This window comes from Schistocerca gregaria, chromosome 5 (genome assembly GCF_023897955.1).
Source record: "Schistocerca gregaria isolate iqSchGreg1 chromosome 5, iqSchGreg1.2, whole genome shotgun sequence".
NCBI classification, from domain to species: domain Eukaryota; kingdom Metazoa; phylum Arthropoda; class Insecta; order Orthoptera; family Acrididae; genus Schistocerca; species Schistocerca gregaria.
The window spans coordinates 274,078,771-274,096,025 of NC_064924.1; the positions used below are offsets into that span (position 1 = coordinate 274,078,771).

Genomic DNA, 17,255 nt, shown 5'->3' on the forward strand with positions numbered 1-17,255 from the left:
ACATTAAAGCCAGATTTTCAGTAATATCAAAAGTCTTCATGCGACTGGTAACTGTTGATACTGAGCTGTGTGACTCCCTTTGTACAACACGTCCAGAATGAGCTGGTTTTAGCTTGTGGTCATGTGACGGACTGAGAGAGCAACAAATTTCAAAGTGAAGTTAAAATCTTCTGTGTTATTAGGCCGCGTCACGTTTCTTCTAAAATGATCGACGTTTCGACCCCTCTGCTGTGATCTTCCTTAGGATCGTCTGGTGTCCACTACTGCTAGAACACTGACGCGGCCTAATAACCCAGAATATTTTAACTTCAGTGACAACGGCCACGAAGGCCTGCAGAGTTACATAAATTGCAAAGTGTTATTCAGCTGAATCCTGGATATTCTACAATTATTATACTTACTGACAGGCTTTCTCGGAATGACAAACCATTTGAAGACAGTGAAACAAAACTGACCTGCAGTGACCTCGCCGCCTTCAAATATGCTCATGTGACGTTCTGTAATGTGGAGAGGTGCTTTTCCAGGTACAAAACTATCCTCGGTGGCAACCGTAGATTTTTGACAATGAAAAACCTGAAATGGATGCTTGTGAACCAGTGTGACTGGGCAGAAACTGAAGATTGACAGGACATGATAACTAATTTTGAATACTTTAAAGAAGCGGTGTGCACTAATAAAACATTGTTTTATTGTTTGGTTAAGTGTTGTTATTATTTTCTCTGTTTTCCCAGACAAATTAATAAATTATTAGTAACTAGTTTCAAACACCGAAAAAAGTAAGACTATATTCACATTTGGTTTATAAGTGAAATTTGCATTACATGCCATATAAAAAATAATTAAACTTATATAAAGTAGTATTTTATTTCTAAATATATAATTACATAAGTTTTAGGTCACAAATGCGCACATATTTCACTGTTTTTTAAGTAATCAAAAAATCCCGGCCCTAATGATTAACTACGGATTCAGATGCCTGATTTTACGCAGGCGCTGTGGTCATGCTACATTTTCTGCAGTGCTGCTTGGCGGGTAGCCGCACTAGTAGGCGAATCCTGCCGCTTGATGTAGCTGACGTTTTATCTTTATAATGAGGGTGTGTATAGAACTGCGTATTTCATTCAAAGCCGGTGTCTGGGCTGACGAGAATTTAACAACTAAAATTCGACTAAGAATGGTAAACTGCATTTTAGGCATCTTTACTTTTTGTCACTGTTATCTGTTTTCAGACCGCGACAGTTGTTATTCAAATGGTTCAGAGCACTATGGGGCTTAACTTCTGAGGTCATCAGTCCCCTAGGACTTAGAACTACTTGAACCTAACTAACCTAGGGACATCACACACATCCATGCCCGAGGCAGGATTCGAACCTGCGACCGCAGCGGTCGGCCGCTCCGGCCGGCAGTTGTTATTGTCTAAGTTTCAAAATACCTGTTATGATGGTGTTTTCAGTAACTGATGTCCATTAGCCTCTCCCTTGGCCTGCTAATGGTCTCCAGAAGACTTCTTTCTCATCCTAATCCTTTTAGTAGTTCTTTATTTCGTACTTTATTTGTCCACTTATTTTATAATGTTTTTCGATAACATCGCGTTTCACATACTCACAATTTCTTCTTCGGGCGTATGGTCTTGTAGAAGAATAATTTGTATCTTTCGTCCGATAAGTGACAAGTGACAGTCATGAATCTGGTACAAAATCGAATTTTCTCAGATCGTCATAGTCTCTGAAAGGACCAAGTAGCACCTCATATTTGCATGTTGTATCAACATAAACAATTAATTTTTATCCCAAAGGACGCTGACGAATAAATCACTTTCATGGATTCCATAAAACCATACGATGTAAAGACAAATATTCAACAATGTATCTAAAAATATAAATATAATTAGATAACATAATGTAATGTTACTGTTGGATGGGATACTCCAAGAAGTACGTTTAGCCGCTTAGTTAGAAATGATGATGATGATGATGATGATGAGAGAAATGGGAGGGTGAAACCAGAACTGGCGTTTCCACTACTTCTCTTAAATAGGACCAAGGGGGCCGCTGTACAGTATTTGTTGTAAGGAAGGCGGGATGTAGACACCCGATTGAGCGGAAGAATGTCAGTTACATAGGAACAAAAATGTAAAAACTGACGGCAGATTTATTCTAGTAAATTTAACCTAAGTAAGGTAGGTATAAAGCTGCAGCTAGTGGAAGGCCATAGACGAATAGATTGATGGGGCATGACGCCCGAAAATGGACGAGAAGGAAGACAATCGTGGTCGAGTCGAGGTCTGTGTGTCAAGAGAGCGTCCCCGTGGTATTGGAGCGTTCTCGCTAGTCTGCCGCCTGTCCCCCCACGTGATCTTCACGGCCCTCTCATTGGCTCCTGGAGGACACACTGCAGTGCGTGGCTAGTCAGCGACGCTTTGGCGAAGACTTACCTCAGCAGCAATACTCACTGTGAGCGAGTTATTCACGTGGACTCAGCGTCGGCAGGCGGCATCCTGTACACAGTAGCCAAGGTCTAGCCTGACCCTTACAGTGAAAAACAGTTCTGTGGCATCGGAACGAAAAAGTGGAAAGCAAAAGTATTTAATTTACCAAAAAGTTGGTTCCATCTGCCTGGCAATATACTCTGCGCACCGTAGAGCATATGGTCCCCAATCGTCTGACCGATCACCATTTACTATCACATGCTGTCACTCCGTCGGACACTGCGGCGAGGGTTTGAATTTAATCCAGTGCATTGGCTCAGAAACAGGTGATAAAGTACACCAGCACTACCCTTACCTTTCAGGCCAAATTTCTCCCACACAAGGATTTGAATTTAGCACTTTAAGAATCGAACGCTACTGCACGGGCGTGCATCAGCGACCTCGGCTACAGGGATGGGTTCTGCTAAAAGAAAGCTGAAGTTAGCAGATGGAAAAATGGAAACGAGCGTTTGGCGTCAGTGGCAGGGAGGCTCCTTACGGGGGAGGTCGGGTCGCCTTGGTGTAGGTCTTATTATATTCGACGCCACATTGGGCGAAGTGCGCGCCGGATGGGGATGAAATGATGATTAAGACAGCACAACACCCAGTCCCTGAGCGGAGAAAAATCCCCGATCCAGCCGGTAATCGAACCCGAGCCCCTTAGGACGGCAGTCCGTCACGCTGACCATTTTTTTTCTTTTTTCGTTGATCTTGTTTTGTTCCATATTGTTCGTTGAATTTGTTAGTGGCAGACGTCCGATGACACTCGTTCAGATTGTTCGTTGATCCGTTCACTCAGTTTTTTTATTACAGAGGGTAGCTAAGCCCTCTGACCGAACACGCTGAGCTACCGTGCCGGCTGTCATTCAGCTATCGGGGCGGACAACTTATCAGATGAATTGTATCAATTTTTATGGAGTTCTCGTGCAGTTTTTAAAAATTTCTGAGTAGTAGTCGCGACAGGTCGATAAAAGATCGACTTGTACAGAAAACGTTTATTGATCATATTGGCTAGTTTCACACTATAGAAACCTGTTACCATAGTGACTGCCAACAATGGAGTGCCAGATACTACCTCACAGAGTACCCTCTCGCAATCTTCGCTTAACATCGCATCCGTCAGTCACAGAGTATACGAATACAAGGTAAAATACAGCCCTGACCACATATGTAAGTACGTGCTATATCTAAGTGGAGGCCGTGACACGTATCATCACACTTAAGTAAAGTGACTGGAATCAATGGAAGTGAAATCAGTGAAATACAAAGACATGTAACGATGCAGTACGTTCGTACATAGAGACAATATAAAATATTGGGCTGGTGCATAAGTTCGTAGCATTTTTGCATACGTTTATTAAATATATCCTTCTTCATTATTTGCAATAGTCTGCCAACGCTGGGATAACTTTTCGATTCTGGGACCGTTGAAATCATTAGGTTTTTGAGGTGAAGAAACTCGTTGAGCCATGTTCGGAGCGCATTTTTACCGGGAAGAGAAGTCCCTCAAAAATTGTTCGATAAGAGCGGAGAAGGTGAAAATATGAGGCGCTGTATCAGGTGTATAAGGTAGTTGCGTAATGACGTCCCAACCTAGCTCATGTGCAATGTTTTTTGTCAGTCTAGCAGAATGGCGGTCGGCGTTGTCGTGGGGCAACATCATGCAACCTTCCTGGTCGTTGTCCTTGGATTGCGTCTGCAAGAAAGCTCAGTTGTTGACAGTAAATGTCAGTGGTGATGGTTACACCTCGGGGAAGGGGGACCAATCTTAAGTATACCACACAGTCGTCGTTCCACGGATGCATAACTGTATCTTTTGTGGAGACGCGCAGGTCTTTGTACGGGGATTTCTTGGTTTCTTTGGACTCAACTATTCCTTTCTTTACCTTACGTTAGAATAAATAACTCATTTGTCGTCATCAGTAACGCTACAGGACAAGAATGGTCGGTGTCGTTCACGAGCCAGTTGATGACGAGCAAGCACAGATGCACATACGGCAACCCGCTGATTTTTTGTGATTTTTGCTGTCAGCATACGGTAGCCGTACACCCGATTTTTGAACGTTCCCCATTGCATGCAAATGTCGCACGATGGCGGAATGATCACAGTTCATCACATTTGCCACTCCCGAATTCTCTAACGTCGATCATTGTGGATTAATGCGTTTAAACGATCTTCATCAAGCCTGGAATGTCTTCCTGAACGTGGAGACTCACTAATGTGAAAACGATTCTCCTTAAAATGAGAAAAAAAATTTCTTGTCGTGCTGTATCCAATGACATACACGGCATAAATGTTTCCGGCTGCCTCCGTTGCTGTCACCCCTCTATTGAGTTCAAACAGAAGAATATGTCGGAAACGTTCCAATTTCTCCGCTTCGCACACCATTTTCTAGCGTCCACTGTTGCGCTCATTATCTCCAAATGACAAAATGACTGTATGTTAACTGTAATAGCAACAGTGAATTACAAATAAAAAATGACAATCGAAAAATAGAACCATTGCAACCGGAATACCAACATTCAAAACAAAAACGCAACGAACTTACGCACCAACCCGACAAGTACGTATGTCGTCTCACGCTAAGACCATGGCGCAAAAAGAGTGGTGCATTGTCAGAAGGGAGCATATTTTCCAAGTGTCCTGGAGACACAGTTCTGCCGGCCGCTGTTGCCGAGCAGGTCTAGGCGCTTCGGTCCGGAACCGCACTGCTGCTACGGTTGCGGGTGTGATGTCCTTAGGTTAGTTAGGTTTAAGTAGTTCTAAGTGTAGAGGACTGATGACCTCAGATGTTAAGTCCCATAGTGCTTGGAGCCATTTGATTTAAAGACACAGTTCTGCTGTGGTACGAATGACAGGTGCCTCACAGTGAGCGAGGGAAATGGCGCATCAACTGGAAACGTGCTCCGAAGTTGAAGTACGCGGGACAGTACGATTCTTGTGGGTAAACTGTCTAAATTGCAAACATTTTCAGCGTGAAGTTCCGGCAGTAATAGCGAATAAATGCAATGTCGCACCCAGCCGTAGTGCAACGGTGCCAACAATGTCACTAAGGCAGCACAGGCATTCTCGATCTTGCACCATGCGATTTACATCCGGGGGAGGTAAAGATATTTCCCAAGGATGAGGACGTTCGCATAGCAGTTCCCCATGGCTCCATGGCGAAGGAGCGGATTTCTATCGTCGAGGAACTGAACGATTGGTAGAATGTTCCGACCGTTGTTTATGGAGACGTGGTTACGATGTTGATAAATAGTGTAATGTGTCGGTGCCACTTTTAAGTGTAATGTAGCATTAAGTAAAAGTTACTTGACCTGCCATAATAATGTGTAACTTCCCTTATGAAGTCCCCTCATAAATGATACAATTTTAATTAATAGGGGACAGATGAAAATCTGTGCCACACTGGGAATTTCTTGAAATCAATTTATGTCACCGCATTTAACAGATTTCGTTTAGTCCGATTCTATTCACTTCATTATAGTGAATACTGGGCAGTTCAGCTGGCATATGTAGCACGATCCGCCACCAAATCTGTATCCTCAGTGGTGATATTTCCACATGTCGCGTAGTCATAAGTTTTAAATAATCACATGTAAAAATGGTTACACAATTAGTGACTGGAACTTTATGACTACACTTCGTACGAACTCCGCTTTAACAGTGTGATATGCCATTTTGATCTGGTTCCTCTGGTTGCATGCTGCGGTACTATGCAGAGAAGATTTCAGTGTATACCAGGGCTGCAGATATGTACCTGAAAACAAACCAAAAAGTAATTGAGTAACTTTTATTTTTTCGAGGTGATAACCAGAACTATGACTATCGCTAGTAGTACTCAAAAGTAATAACAGGAAACGTCATCGACACCGACAATTTTAGTTGGGCCTGGAGACGTGCTCAGAAGCGTAATGATTATGAGGATTGCTCGTGATTAACAGAAAATCTGGATTCACCTCCCGACCAAGTAAAAATTTTTATTTTTTGTGTCTTTTTTATAAGAAATCTTAAATTGTATAACGGTAGGCCTACAGACCTACCAACTGCAATAATTTTGTCTGTGGTTGACTTCTTATCACACTGCCATTGAGTGAATTAAAACATTTCATTCATTTTATTCCATTGCTACCGCTTCGGTTGTGAAGCCATTTTATAATTTGTACATAAGTACAACCCAGCAAAAAAGACATACTTGGGTTAGAGCAAAGACGTAATCAAACCGCATTACGGTAAACGTAAACTGTTAGCCACGTTACCAGACTTCACAATTAAAGGCGTCACACCAAGTGTATTTATAACAATACTAGTCTAGGAAATGACTTATTCATGTAGTGTTTAAAATAATTCCGGGTAAACTACAAGTATCTTAACAGCTATTTTTAGAATTTTCAACTTATTCATTCTGGTGTACTGTCAGTTAACATTACTATGTTCGACTAAGGATTTTTTATCAACTTCATAGTCCCACAAGACGATAAACGGAGTTCATTACCGCTATGAAGATGAGGTGTATATCTTAGTGTGGTGGCTGTTATGAGTAACGAGGGGAAAATTTTGTCTACATTTATAGATTGGTACGGGACTTGTATCTTACATGAACTGTAGTACGTGTTTGTGGAGCAAAATAAAAAGTTTGTCACGTTGCAAGCGAACGTTAACCAAGGAGGGTGGAATTTCGCTGTCTGCAGTCATAATGTGCGTGCATAGTGCAACGTTTAAGACCAAACGTTGTTTCTCGATTTCATGAACTCGTTGTCGATGTGACCTTAAACAATCTACATTCCGTCTTTCATTGTCTGTGGAACTCCTGGGACGTGGTGAAATAAGTACCCTCTTCTTCCCGCCTCATAATGTGTCGGCTGAGTACCTGTAAAGTGTGGATGACTCAGGATCACACTTACATGGTTTAGCGGTGTCCTACTGTTGATAACTGTGATTATGATGATGATGACGAGAGGGGAAAAGGGGAGGGGAGACGCAGTGCCATCACATAGGCGACTCCTCTAAAAAAGTGCTAAGGGTTCCTTGAGTTGGTGTTCGCATCCAGCGGATGGATCATCATCTGCAGTATCGTTTGCTCCCACGTGATCATTGACAGTATAGAGGCTTGCTATTTACGCACGATCTAATGATAAAGAAATCTACACCGCCACGTATCGTTCAGCTACTGACCAAATAAACTGGCTTTCCATCACCAGGATTCGAACTATAACACTAGCACATTTTAAAAACCTCGTCTACGGATGCAAGATGGTTTGCAGCTGTATGACGTTAAAAGGGTTTTGCATTAACCCTGACTCTAATATGAGAGGGTGGAAAAGATATGGTTATTGTATGGCGAGCAAGGACAGAGAGCAGTATTACCACGTTATAAAATCTGAGTAGTTCGCTCGTCTTCTATCGTCTCTCTTCTACGAGCGACTACGTCACAATATTCTCTCTTCCGTTCACATTTTTCAAATTAGACCACCCCTTGTCACTTAAATCTCCTTAATTAGTGCCCTTCTGATTTTCATTGACAGTCCCATCGTATGAGGAATGTAAAGCGTTTCGCGCTAGGTTATCACCAAGCTTAGGCATCGAGATTAATCTGTGTACTCCTGTTGACTTAATTTCTCCCGACACTGTCCCCGTGTGAGATGACGACCTCTAAACGAAAAGATTCATAATTGTTTCAGTATCTCCTCTCCCTTATTGCTGTTCAGTTACTAGTATTAAAAATGTTCTTCCAAAATCAGGATTCGGACCGGCACTCTAGATTCGAGCGCCACTGTAGAAGCGTTCGTTAGTGGCGGCTGCTATGGTGGCAGTGCGGTGGCTGATAGCCAAGGGAGGTGACATGTAACAGAGTAAACGACGACACATAAAATTAACATGCTATTCCTTCACTGCACATGTGCTGTTGAACAATAATTTATATGCTAGTCATAAAAGCAACAACTCGCGGAAAGTGTGAAAGCATAAGCATCTAGCGTGGTGTAGGGAGTTCGTTTCCCTTGATTGTAAAGTAAAAGCAATTATATGTAAAGGCACAACCAGTTGCGCAACGTGTTTGGTTTATTTTAATTAAACTTTGTGCCCTAAGGGTTTATTTCGCCGAACATTCGACAGCCAAAGACGTAGCCTTTTCCCAACGTTCGTTGGTATTTTAGTTTTGTTGACCTGGCATCATCTGTTCACCTACCGCTCGACAACTGATGACTGGATCCAACGTATCCTCTGTATTATATTCTAATATGTTTACAGGCCACGACCCAACAAGATCCAAGTCAATGTTTTCTGTGAATTACGTTCTGATACATCTTCCTAGTAAGGTGACGCACTGGTTCAGGTACTGGATTAGTGTGGGAAGAACTGGGATGAGATTCCCATCCGGCCATTCGTATTTGGATTTCCGTGAATTGCGCTAGTCGAATAACGCGAAAGCATGTATGGGAAGAAGCGGCTGTTTTTCTTTCCTTTTCTTGTCCTAACTGGGTTTGCGCTCTGCATCTAGTGATCTCGCCAACGAAAAGACCTAATATTTCTACTTATTTGTAATTCATTTAAAGAAGACACATTCCGTAACGGTAGATTTAAAACTTGCACTTAAACCTGAGGAACCAAATCCATGGCTTTAGCCTTAGGAGACACCGATGATAATCGGTTCGAAGTTGAGTAGGTTGTCTATAAGGCTCTTAATAAACAGATTAAGTGCAGGGGAAAAAATAAAAGTAATAAAAAGATGTTGAGAAAATTGCAATTTTTTTTTCAAGGAAAGCTACGTTAGATGAGTTGCGACGCAAACTCGAAACGTTGAGAGTCAATATAAGCCGTCACGTTATTTAATGAAATTGACATCGTCTGCAGGCAGAAGTTACATAGCTGTTTACAAAGTGGTAAAAGTGCGCTTACGGTGTCTGCGGCTTTTGCGTCGTGTGCTGAGTTTGGTAACTGTTTGCGTGGTGAATGATGGGAAGTGAACACGACGAATGACGAATCGGATGATTAGACAATGTGGCGGAACCAATGAGAAAATAGCTTTCCATAAAGGTCGCCGTGATGTGGACTGTATGAAATACTCGTATATTGTGCGGAGTGTTACCATATAAAACAAAACGTTCTGTAAAATTCAAATTGTACTTTCTGGCTCTTGCGTAACCACAGCCTCGGAAATTGGGGCATTTCTAGAATCCGCACAAAATTTTCGAAACGATCGTGGGTGTATGCCACAAGTCAGTCCGTCACCACACCCAATTTTCCACCACTCACATTCGTTGTCTTCGCCGTTACACGACCCAACTGTAGCATTTCAACCCCACCTATGCCCGGGACAACGCTGCACATCAGTCCGTCACCAAAATCCGTCGTTCTACACGCACATACGTTGGCTTGTCCAACTCACAACCAAGCTGTGAAATTTCAATACCTTGCCCACTCACACCCAAACTAAAATATCGGAATAACACACAATATTTCAAGAATTGCTGTCATATTCCGAGAATCAGACAATACAAGAAATACTGACAAAAACCAGAAACCAACTTTATAGTACATAATAGCAGATCAATAACTGTCAGTCCTACGCTATATACATATTGAAAGCAAAAATAATTAGTTCGTATTTTCCGCTGTATTAAGTCATTAGAGTCAGCGATTCTCATTGGCTACTTACACTATCACTAGACTGTTAACGACTAAAGGAAACGAATTGCCAACAGCAGCACTCGGCAGAAGAGCGGCCGACATTGTTAGTGCATTTAACGTAGAAACATAAGTTAGACTGCAACACAACAAGTAGTAAACTCCTACATAGCAAACCGGTAATAGACATAGTTTTCAGTATTAAAACGTTCAATAAGTAACGCATCACGTTTTTTTTCAGTACAGCATATTGTAACCCACTCTTTTGGCTACAAAACCATACTTTCCAACATAATCTCTGTTGAATGCTATGGCCTTAAGCCACATTAATGAGAGGGCCCATATGCCCGCACGGTACCATTCTGCTGGTCAACGTGTCGCTGCAGCAGTAACCTCTCCATCATCCGCCTACTACTTCCCGCGGAGTGCAGCCTTCATTGGGCCAAACAGATGAATGTCAGAAGGTGCAACATCCGGGCTGCAGGGTGGATGAGAAAGAACAGTCCAATTAAGTTTTGTGAATTCCTCTCGGAAATGCAGACCTACGTGAGGCCTTGCAGCGTCATGGAGAAGGAGAAGTCCGTTTGCATTTTTGTGGCAACGAACACGTTGAAGTCGCTTCTTCAATTTCCTGGGGGTAACAATGTACCTAAAAGTAGATCGCTGCGCCCTGAGGTAGAAGGTCAAACAGAATAACCGCTTCAGAGTCCCAGAAGACCGACGCCATAACTTTACCGGCTGAAGCTGCGGTTTTGAACTTTTTCTTCGGAGGAGACGTGGTGTGGTGCCACTCCAGGGATTGCCGTTTTGTTTCTTGTTCGAAGTGGTGAACCCATGATTCATCGCCTGTGACGATGTTCGACAAAAAAAGTCAGGATCAGACTCGTAACGCGCTGGCAGTTCCGCACGACGGTCATTCGTTGCTCTTTATTGTCTTCTGTTAGCGGCGAGGAACCGAGCTGGCACACACCTTTGAGTATCCCGAATGGTGGACGAGTGTGTCAGCGCTACCAACAGAGATGTCCAATTGAGTAGCGAGGTGTTTGCTTGTGACCTGTCGGTCATCTCGAATGAGAGGGTTCGCACGTTCCAACATTGCAGGAGTCACGACATCTGTGTGCGGCCGGCCGGCCGCGGGAGATCGGCCAGGTTTGCGCGACCTTGTCGCATTGATAACAGACACCTCCCCTAACGACGCACGGTGCTTTTGTTCACCGCCAGATGTCTGTAGCGTCTTTGAATGTCTGCTATGCTCGGCCAAAAGAAATTCAATGGCAGCTATGTGCCTGGAACGCATCTCCGTTACAGACGCCATTTTGAAGGCTACATATAACGCTGTTACCTATTGGGACTTCATGAAACTATAAGGGCTGAAGGGGGAATATTCCACGAAGTCCCACAACAAATTCAGCATTTTTTTCAATCGAAACTAGCCGAGAAAAAAATGTGTTGCATTACTTATTTGTATGCTCTCCTTAATATACGTCCACCAAAGAGATGGGTAACAAACGGACACTTACTTTTTTGAACAGTTCTAAAAATTGCTTTCGCTTACGATAATCTCACAGCTCCGTTTTCTTGCTGTGTATATAACTTCAAGTTAATAGGAAATTATATCACCCCTAAGTCCTTTCTGCTCTCCCCTCCACTGCCTTTCCCACTCCTCCTCGCGTCCACCCAGCCCCCCCTCCCCTTTTCTACGTCCCCTCCCTCCATCGGCTCCCCCTTTTCTCTTTCTCTCTCCTCTCCCATTTCCCTCTCATAGGTCCAGATCCCGCCCCCCCCCCCCTCCCCATCTGCCGCCGTGTCACCTGTTTAGTGCTGTTGTGAGTGGGTGTTCGGTGTTGCGCGTCCCCTGTCAGCGTTGCGAACAGCCGCCATACTGTCGCTAGTTTTGTATTTTATCTCGTGCGAACAGAAACCAGACTGTCGCCGTGTTTTTTCTAATTCTGCCTCTCTACTTCTTGTGTGTCTTCATCGGCATCGTCACCGCAGTGTTTTTATATTTTAAATTCCACAACTTACCGCCATTTTACAGTTTTTTACAATGTCACCGTTTTATCGCCTGTTTTTTCTTGTTTGTTTCTATTCTCATTATGTTTTTGAACTTTTCAGTAGGCTGTAGAGGAGCATATTACGCTGATGCCCTCCTCTGGGGTGGGGGGTGGGGGGAAGAATTGAAATCCACTAAAGAAAAAAAAGGAAATTATACCTGTTTTGCACAGGAAGTAACAGCACGGGACGGACTGTTCTGGAATCTATGAGGGCACTCTCGTGTTGGGCTTCACTATTTCATTTTATACAGAAAAAACGTATGTAGTTATTGTTGACTTTAAATATGTGTGAGAATCGTCTCCTTGACGGCCTAAAAAATGTATGAATATTTATTACACGAGTTGTGCTTCTCTTTTGAGCATATGCAGTAGCCTGTAATATATGATTTGGCTTTTAGTATTTATACTAGGCAGGTGACAAGACAATATTTAAGAGTGTGTACATAGTTGTCTTGCAGGTTATTAACACTTTTCGCTCACGTTTCTCCAATTTTTATATCTTACTAGTCCTACTTTCAAATTTTACGATAGTTTTTGTATTTAAAAATAACCCTTTGTCGTCGGGTGGTGCAGTCCAACAGTCCATTCTCCTAGTACCTGAGTAATAGTATGGATATTAAACTGCTTTACGTCTCTTGTTTATAACTTGTAAACAGGCTAACGTCTAAAGCTCTGAGAAAGATATTTTAATTATTTTATTTAGCTACCAGCGCTGTTGAATTACAGTCTCGGATAAAAAAGCTATTTAATATGATGAAGTCCCATCTCGTAACAACTTTATTTGCCGTGTAAAGTACGAAAATGACTTTCCAAGAAAAGAGAATTTTAAACTCCGAAGGTACTCGGGAATCACATTATTAAGACAAATGAAGATAATAATCAAATTAACACTTAATATTATCTTTCACACTGCTCTTCTGATTGATGTTCTTCCTGTATGTCTTTTTATTTATATTTTATGGGACATAACAAGGAAGGGTTGACTAGGCAATGTGGGTGTAGAAATCAATTAATATTAGATTGTACAGAACTGATTCTGCTTGAGAGATCATCTACAGGCGAACAGTATGCATTATGTTTCAAATATACCACCGTTGACAAGAAAGAGACAATAAAAACGTCGGAAGCAAGTTATGACGTTATATTATTTTGCTGTCATGCAGAGACAATAATTTGATTATTTTAAGAAATACAGCCACCAGCCACGTTCCTGCGTGTTTTTTTATTTATGCCACTATGCGTTTCGGGCTTTCAGCCATCTGCACTTGGCGTAATACATATTTAATCTCTATTTAGTGCATTGCTAAAAACATCGACTTCAATTTGGATGCTGCAGCTGTCTTTCTATTCTGCTTCCCCTTGCTTCATTTTTTCGCGTTTATAATCGTGGCACAAACAGCATTTCTTTGCATGTTGCACAAAAACAGCGTAGTATCTGCCATTTTGCCAAGGCGATTTATATAAATACGAAACATTCAAGTAACAATAAGCAGAATAGAAAGGCAGCTCCTGGTCCAAATTTAAGTCTATGTTTTTAACGCTGTACTAAATAGAGATTAATTGTGTATTACTCGAATAGAGGATGAGTGAAATCCCGAAACGCATATGGGCATAAATAAAAATTTAAAAAAATGGCTGGTTGCTGTATTTTTTAAAATGATACAACCCGCAGCCACATAGCTCAACAACCAATAAAATGGGTAAATGAAAGTAATTATTCGATTCGTGTCAGTCGACATCGAAAATGAAAACAAAATAACGGTTTGTTTTGAAGCCGGTAAGATTCGTGAGCGGTCGCCGACCACCGTCGGAGTTCGGCCAGCAGCGACGAACGTAGCCGAGCTGCCCCGATGCAGACCGATCCCGGCGGGACTGGGCTCGCAGCATCTGTAGCCGTGACAGTAGCAGCGCGAGCTGCACAGAGTGCGGGTAGTGCGCTGCCCAGCCGCCGTCGGCCATGTTTCAGTGCATCATCCAGCAGCGGAACGGCTGGGCGCGCGCCAGCCCTGACCTCCGTGACGTCTTCCCAGGTACGACAAATGGAGCGCGCCTTCTGTCCCCGCTGCAGGCGGCGGCTTGTGCCTTTGTATACTTCGCGCTGCAGCGGAGACGCGGTAGAGTGGTGCACCTTGTATACAATCCTCCTCGCAGTTGTAAAGGGGAGACTGGCATCCCGAGCATTGACCCGCATATAGGAATGTGACTAATATACGCCCGTAAAAAAAGGCTTTTGCGTGGGTTACATGCCGATGCCAGTTGAGCCGGAGAATTGGACACGAGCCATTGGTGCCTTTAGACCGGTGGCGACGCAACGACGATATTTAATACACCGGCAGTGATGTGTTCGTTAGTCTCCACTTACTATCCGTATCGCATGCATTTTTTATCGTTGTTACGGTAGCAAGCAAGAGACTGAAAGCAGCAAGGAAACATAAGAGTTAAGTGATTTTGCTTAGTCGTACTCACATGTCATAATACGTCGAAATGTCACGAAATGAAAGTCAACAAACGATTCCGCTGTACTTCATAATCATCGTCGCCCTAGCCAGCCATACGGGTTTGGATCTGAGAAATTACTGTAGGTCGACGAGGGAAACCTCTTTGTTCTCAGCTTCTACTGCTGTACCGGGGAAGTGTCCGGGGTATTAATTGATGAAGTGTGTAGACGGAGGTGGTAGCTGCTCAGCAGTTAGTGGGTAGCTGGATGCCGGCTGCTGGGACGGGATAGTGGGCTATGCGGCGGCCACCGGAATCAATAAAATTTGGACGCGACGGGCGGCCGAGACGGAGCTACGCACGCGCTCCTAGGCCGCGCTTTTTGCTGCATTTTTTTCTGCCGGCCACATAAAGGAAGTCACGGCCACGCCCGTCACTACGTGGGAACCAGCTGTTACTATTACGCTTTCTATCTGATTGTTAAAATTGTTCCCCTGCTGTCTCGTGCCTCTGTGTCTTTCTTCTGTGATAACTGTTTGACTACATTAGTTGACTCTCACGGTATTTAGTAATATGTAGCATCATATTGACATAAAGGTTCCACTCACGATGATTAGCGTTTACTTTCCTAGCTTGATTATCATCCAAGATTCTACAGAGTACTGTTTTCTCTGAAGTTATCCTTTCAGCGGATTTGAGTTTTCATTAACATTTACACAATAATTGTAGTAATACCGAAACATTATTACATATGCACACGATTCTACAGTTACGTACGTTCAACCAAAGTCATTAATATGAAGCTTATTTGCCGTATGGTAGCACTTCAAATCATACCACCAATGATTCATGTGGTTTTCATTTCATTTTGATTTTAGTATCATTTTACAACATAATACGGTCTATGGCCCGGAAGGATTTTATGGACATTGACTCCGGCAGCGAAAATATATAAACGTACATTCATACTGAACGAGTTAATCAGACACATTCTTCCTTTCTTGTCTCTATACCGTCACCCATGACGCACTTACATCAGCAAAACATATCGATTATAGCTGACAGTTATATAAAGTAGCGAACATTGTTTAGGATATCTTTGAGCATCTTCACAGTATCTGTAGCAATAATGAGACATTGTTAGGAGTTGTATCAGGTCATCAGACATGAAAATACTTTGCACTGCCGACACTAATAAGAAATGTTTGGTTTAATCACCTTAAAATCCAATCAGCCATTGATTCGTGTGGTTTTCATACTACTGTAAATTTCGTATGTGTGCGCGCGAAGTTAACAATATATTAATGCTGATACCTAAAAATGACCTAATGTGCTGTTATGAGTAGACCAAAATAGCCAGTGACACATGAATAGTTCCATCGGAGAGACGACTAGCGAAGTAACTTGTTACATTTTACACGGAAACAAGAGGACGTCCTTGAGTTTAGCTGCGCTAAGTACTTTATCTCTCTCCCTTTGATGACGTAATGATACATGTAAACCCCTTCCTACATTGACTGGAGGGACGTTTGAGTCGTGCAAGGAGCACTACAGTTTTCATACGTTTTTAATATAAAGGTCCAGTCTTAATCTTCCTACATAACTAGAACCATTTTTCCCTGTTACTGTTTTTGCTGTGTTCATGTGAAATGTTACTTGTTACTTATTTACTACGTACGATACATGTGTGCGTGTATATATGTCACATTAATGGTATTAAAATTCTCAGTTTGTTATAGACCATATTAGCTACAGTATTTCCACATCAGCGACACTATTTCCACATTAACTACTCAGTTTCGTCAATTTTGGCCTAAAGGTGCTTCAGGCAGATGTCATTCCAGAAATTTTTATCTGTCCAACCATCAGAAAACGGAAGTCCATCCTTACGCATAGAGTCAATGAATATGTGTTAATTACTAAAAACTATTATCTGGTAGGAACTAGAACTATCAATGCTAATATTTTGACGAATGGCCTTCTACCGTTGGACACCGAGAAAAGAAAGGCAGTGATAAGTCACTAGTCTCGTAATTTTTTTAATTACTTCGGGTGAATGTCGATATACTTGATTAAACACTGCCAAGGCAGATATCCATCTGCATCTTTCTCCGACAAGCTTGTGCTTCGTCAGTAATCACCACCTTGTTGCGACATATCTTTCTTTTAACGGGATATGTAGATTTTTCCCTCATACAGCTTTTATGACATTACTACCCATCCAGGATGCTGTTTGAAGCAGCTGTCACGGATTTATTTTGCGAAATTCAGTCCCATCAATGCCGTGTTTATTCACGTGTCAGAAGCGCATAGTACTCAGATGATGCTGGCCTCTTGCGAGCCCAATGGGAAGACAAGCAGTCACACATTTGCCAAAAATCCCTTGACGAATGTCAGCGTTGTGACAGAGCGGTTTGAGGAAATGGCACCGGTCATAATCTGAGCGTATATCCTGGAAAGCTGTCAACTAAGCATTTTGAACAGATTCAGTATTGAATATTCCGCTGAATCGAGGGAAGAAAATATTCCTCACCTAGAAGCGCATCGGTGTGGATCGTTTTATGGATCATTCAGCTGATTGGCGTTTATTGTCAGTATCACATGCAAAACAGGGTTTTCTGCATTGCCTAAATGGTATCATTTAATATAAGGAAAGTGGAATCTCTACTATGTC

At 42.5% G+C, this 17,255-nt stretch overlaps 1 protein-coding gene across 2 annotated transcripts in view; it reads left to right on the forward strand.

Annotated features, from left to right (window-relative positions):
- The window catches only part of LOC126271944 (SLIT-ROBO Rho GTPase-activating protein 1-like), a 632,413-nt gene that overhangs the window by 168,609 nt on the left and 446,549 nt on the right, over positions 1–17,255 (forward strand). The window contains exon 1 of one of the 2 annotated variants that reach the window (XM_049974372.1): positions 14,014–14,175. The exons of the other annotated variant lie outside the window; for it this stretch is intronic. Within the exon in view, the coding sequence (XP_049830329.1) occupies positions 14,103–14,175 (73 nt within the window). The 5' untranslated portion in view covers positions 14,014–14,102. Of the gene's footprint in view, positions 1–14,013; positions 14,176–17,255 lie in introns of those variants that run through there. 2 annotated transcript variants of the gene reach the window in all.